General features: G+C 41.6%; 1 protein-coding gene across 7 annotated transcripts in view; it reads left to right on the top strand.

Annotated features, from left to right (window-relative positions):
* Positions 1-4,414, top strand: part of Dock3 (dedicator of cytokinesis 3) — a 405,059-nt gene that overhangs the window by 360,646 nt on the left and 39,999 nt on the right. For 6 of the 7 annotated variants that reach the window (XM_026779352.1, XM_013346561.2, XM_026779353.1 and 3 more), the window contains exons 34-35: positions 1,822-1,848; positions 1,967-2,062. In XM_026779352.1, the coding sequence (XP_026635153.1) occupies positions 1,822-1,848; positions 1,967-2,062 (123 nt within the window). The remainder of the gene's footprint in view (positions 1-1,821; positions 1,849-1,966; positions 2,063-4,414) is intronic. The other variant, XM_026779351.1, reaches the window with a different exon arrangement.

Genomic DNA, 4,414 nt, shown 5'->3' with positions numbered 1-4,414 from the left:
AAAAAAAAAAAAAAATGATCTGGCTATACCAAATGATACCAAAGTTCTCTCAGACCTATCATTTTAATAACTTCTTTTTTAAGTTGATAAAGGCCATCAGGCCTCATGAGACATTACTTAGAATTTTGCAGTGAATAAAATGTATTGATATTTTTATTTAAGATTCTGAGTTATTTATATTAGCAGTTACTGCAAAAGTACCATTGGCTATGTCAGATCCATAATATAGACTTAATCATAGAAAATTAGTATGTTTAATTAAAATATAATTGTTTCATAACATAATTTCTGTGTGTACTCTATTAATCTTATCATATCAAAATGTCAAATTTAACAAAATTTATAGGCACTACCAGTAATTTTAAACATTTTAAACTTCAAAAACTTTGTAAGTTGACTTGTAGACTTGATGCTGACAACACACTTGCAAGGGCTGCAACGTGGGGATTGTCCTCCCCTTCTTCTTAGAAGTTGTGAGACTGGGCTCAAGGAAATGCTGGCACAGCTGACCAGCAAAAGGCACTTCTGAAGGGAGGACCAACAGCTACAGTTTCAAGAGGGGAATTCTTTCTGGTCACAATGTCTGCTTTGTTCCTTGATGAGTCATAAGAATTTTATTTGAAATGTCTGATGAAATGTATTCATCTTCCAGTGTATCTCTTTTAACAAGTGTTTCCAGTTGTGGAAGAAAGACATTGAATTCTCTTTGTTGGCTACTAGCAAATGACTTTATTACAAAGAAAAAAGTATAAAAATAGCTCACAATTAACTAATTCCCTCTCCAAATTGTGTTTGTAAACACTTTTAAAGTCAGTTTGAGACCTGATATCTACTGATACCATAGAGCAGCCTTTCATAGTTTTAACTTGGGGTGATGTTTGTAGGTTTTGGGGTGATAAAAATGTATGTAGACTAATTTAGAAAAGATTCAATTAAAGGAGCAAGGTAGTAATCAGCACTTCCCATGCTTGTGTGCTCATAGAGCACCTCTTCCCAATGTCCAGGGAACAGTTAGGAAGTAGTGCAGTGTCCCGTCCACACAAGTTAATGCTAGAGCAATGTAATCACAGAAAGCCTCTCTTTCCTGAGCCTCTGGCCCAGGTTTCTGTTCTGAACAGGGAGCAGTGAATGTAGACAGAAGGTGTAACAGCAGTCAAGCTGTCTGCATCCCCAGGGCTGGTCCCCAGTCCTTGGTCAGCCAACTCAAGATAACTCTTCAGAAGGCAGAAAGAGAAACGTGCTCTTAAGGAATCATAGATAGAGTTGTGTGGGGTGAGATCCAGACCTAAGCTCCTTACTAGAGCAGAGGAAACAATGCAGGTCATCCCCTCCTGGAAGACGCATATGGGATGTCAGCCTACCTTAAAGCCAGGGAGTTTGAGTATTCTTGGACAAACCAAAAGCTGCCTCAGAGTGACAGAAGTATGATGCTATCTGATTTTTTAAATGACCTGTCCATTAAGCTTTTGTCTTTATCACATGTTTTTTGGAAGCTTCCCTTGACCAAGGCGATGACAGAGTATAGCTCCCGAATTTGTTCTCTGTCCCTCATATTGGGCCCCTGAGGCTCGTGGGAATCTTTGATTTATGAGAAGAGGTAGTTTTATGTGTTTACTGAAAATGACTGAGCAATAGACACAGTTATGCATCTCACCATGTCTCTTAGCTCATGTGTTCCTTAGAATAGACCTTACAGCATATGTCTTTCACCTCCGCCTCAGTGATATCTTTAGGAACATGAACAGGGAAATGGGAGATATGTTTATTTGTTGCTGCCAGTTCAATAATATCCTTGTCTTTGCTTTCTGCTGCATGGAGTAGAACCCAGCTGTTTGGGCCCTACCCCAGGTAAGACTACAGTGTGGCAAGTTTCCTGTCTCCAGATGTCTCACAGCCTCCACAGGTTCTTGGCCCTCACTATTGTCACCAGGGAAGGCTCATGAATTATGTTCTCTTCTTCCAACAGCCTTCTGGAGAAGGTTGAACAGGAAACATGGCGTGAGACTGGCATTTCCTTTGTTACCTCAGTCACCCGCCTCATGGAACGCCTTCTGGACTACAGGTATTTTCTTAGTTTGAAACCTTTGTAAACTCTCCTCTAATAAAGTATTCTCTTCTACACGGATATTCACTTGACTTTAAAACTTAAGAGTGCACCGGGGACTGGAGAAATGGCTCAGGAGTTAAGAGTACTTGGTGCTCTTGCAGAAGGCCTGCTTTCAGTTCCCAGTACCCACATGACAACTTATACCTAGCTCTAACTCCAAGTCAACAATATCCAATGCCCACTTCTGCCTTCTGTGAGTACCAGCTACACGCATGATACATGTACATATAGGCAGGCAAAACACTCAGACACATAAAAATACATAAGAATTAAAACAGCAACTGCCAGCCAGGTGGTGCTAATGTACCCTTTTAATCCCTGCACTCAGGAGGCAGAGGCAGGAGGATCTACAGCTTGATCTACAGAATGAGTTCCAGGGCAGCTAGGGCTGTTACACAGAGAAATCCTGCCTTGAAAAAGCAAAACATAACAAAAACAAAAGAACAAAATAAAACCCTGCTAGGTATGGTGGAACATGCCTTTCGCCCAACACTCAAGAGGCAGAGGCAGATAAATATCTGAATTCCAGGCCAGTCTGGTCTACATTGGAGTTTCAGGCAAGGCAGGCCTATATAGTGAGACCTCATCTTTAAAAACAAACAAATGTGAGAACTGGGCATGGTGGTGCACAGCTGTAGTCACAGCGCTGGGGAGGCAGAGGCATGAATTTAAAGCTACCCTGGCCTGCATAGCAAGACCATGTTTTAAAAAAAAAAAAACAAAACAAAAACAAAAACCACTATACTATGTCATAGCATAGGGAGACTGTTCTGGTGCCATGGGTTGTTAGGGATCATCTGACCAGTAGCAGAATACCTCTCCTCAGGTATAAGTTAGAGCTTCTTGAGATCCCCCACAAGATTGATTGTACCGAAAAGGCATCCCAGAGTCATCTGCCATATGCCCTTCCATCTAGAAAAGTCAGAGCTCAGAGTAGTAGACACAGCAAGAAGGGAAGAAAACTGTCTCCAGAGCAAGCTGGGGAGCTGCTGTAGTTCCTCAGCCATTGGGAGATAAACGAGGAAATGTCACCTAGTACCAAAACATGACCAAGGACAATTTTCATTTGCTTCTCCGCGGACTGGGGACACCCTTTTTCTCACACCCATATTCTCTTGTCAAATCTATTCCTGTCCCCTAATCCTAGCCATGGGAACAGATTGGAGGAAATGGTTTGTGAATTCTGGGATCTCTGTTATGTTCAGCCTGAGAATTCATGTGGAATTAGAATTGTTTTGTGAAAGCCTACTTTCCTAGTCCTGTCATGACTGCTGAATTGCTCTAAAGTCTTAATTATGCTCTCAGTAGGTCTTAGATAGTCGATAAGAATATTTTCTGGAAGTCAAAAAGATGAGAATAAATAGGATGATAAAGGGATAAAACCAATCCCAAGCCATAATGCCACAGATGTACAAACCCCTGGATTAAGAAATAGGATGCTCAGACTTTCTCCAGTTACTTCTGAAGAAGAAAGCACTGCCATTCAGAATACTCAGATGTCAGTACATTGACTTCACCATGGAAATGGAATTCCTATCCCAAACATCCCCTCTTTTCTGTAGCACAGGGTTTGTGCAAGCTTCTGTCTATTTTACTAGCACCTTAAAAGGTCAAAGATGGCCTTTGTCAGCCATTTTTAAAGCAAAAGGCTTCCTTCTTACATATCAGGTCCCAGCCTTCTCCTGTACCTGCCATCAGACAGAAAAGAGATATGGGCTAAAGCTTGCTCTCTTTCCTTCCTCCTGCCCCCTCTCTCTCTGGGTTTTTGAGACAAGGTTTCTCTGTGTAGCTTTAGAGCTTCTCCTGGCACTCCCTCTGTAGACCAGGCTGTCCTGGAACTCACAGAGATCTGCCTGCCTCTGCCTCCTGAGTGCTGGGATTAAAGGTGTGTGCCACTACCACCCAGCTATATCTTTCTCTTATTGCAATATTTACTGAAGGTTGTTAATACCATCTATCAGAAAGACCCAAAATCAGTCCCTTAGACTTAAAGACCTTCTTTTAACTGACTGATTTTCTTTCTTTCTTCTATAAACAAATTAAACTCATGGCCAGAACTAATTTCATTCTCCATGTCTTGTCTCAGTATGTTATCTGTAAAACAAGTACACAATCTTTTACATGTCTTCAAACATGAACAGGTCTTTGCCCTATGTCCTTCCAGTCCCCAGTGTTCACACACTGCTTTCCAGCTCCCAAGTATTGCTCCTAGTGAACGTGAAGGAAAACACCATGATTTTTGTGGTGGTTCTATCTACTAAAAAGAAGAAGGAGGAGGAGGAGGGGGAGGAGGAGGAGGAGGAGGAG

This window comes from Microtus ochrogaster, chromosome 5 (assembly GCF_000317375.1).
Source record: "Microtus ochrogaster isolate Prairie Vole_2 chromosome 5, MicOch1.0, whole genome shotgun sequence".
NCBI lineage: Eukaryota > Metazoa > Chordata > Mammalia > Rodentia > Cricetidae > Microtus > Microtus ochrogaster.
The sequence above is the reverse complement of the archived record's forward strand: the minus strand, read 5'-3'. Positions and strand labels throughout refer to the sequence as shown.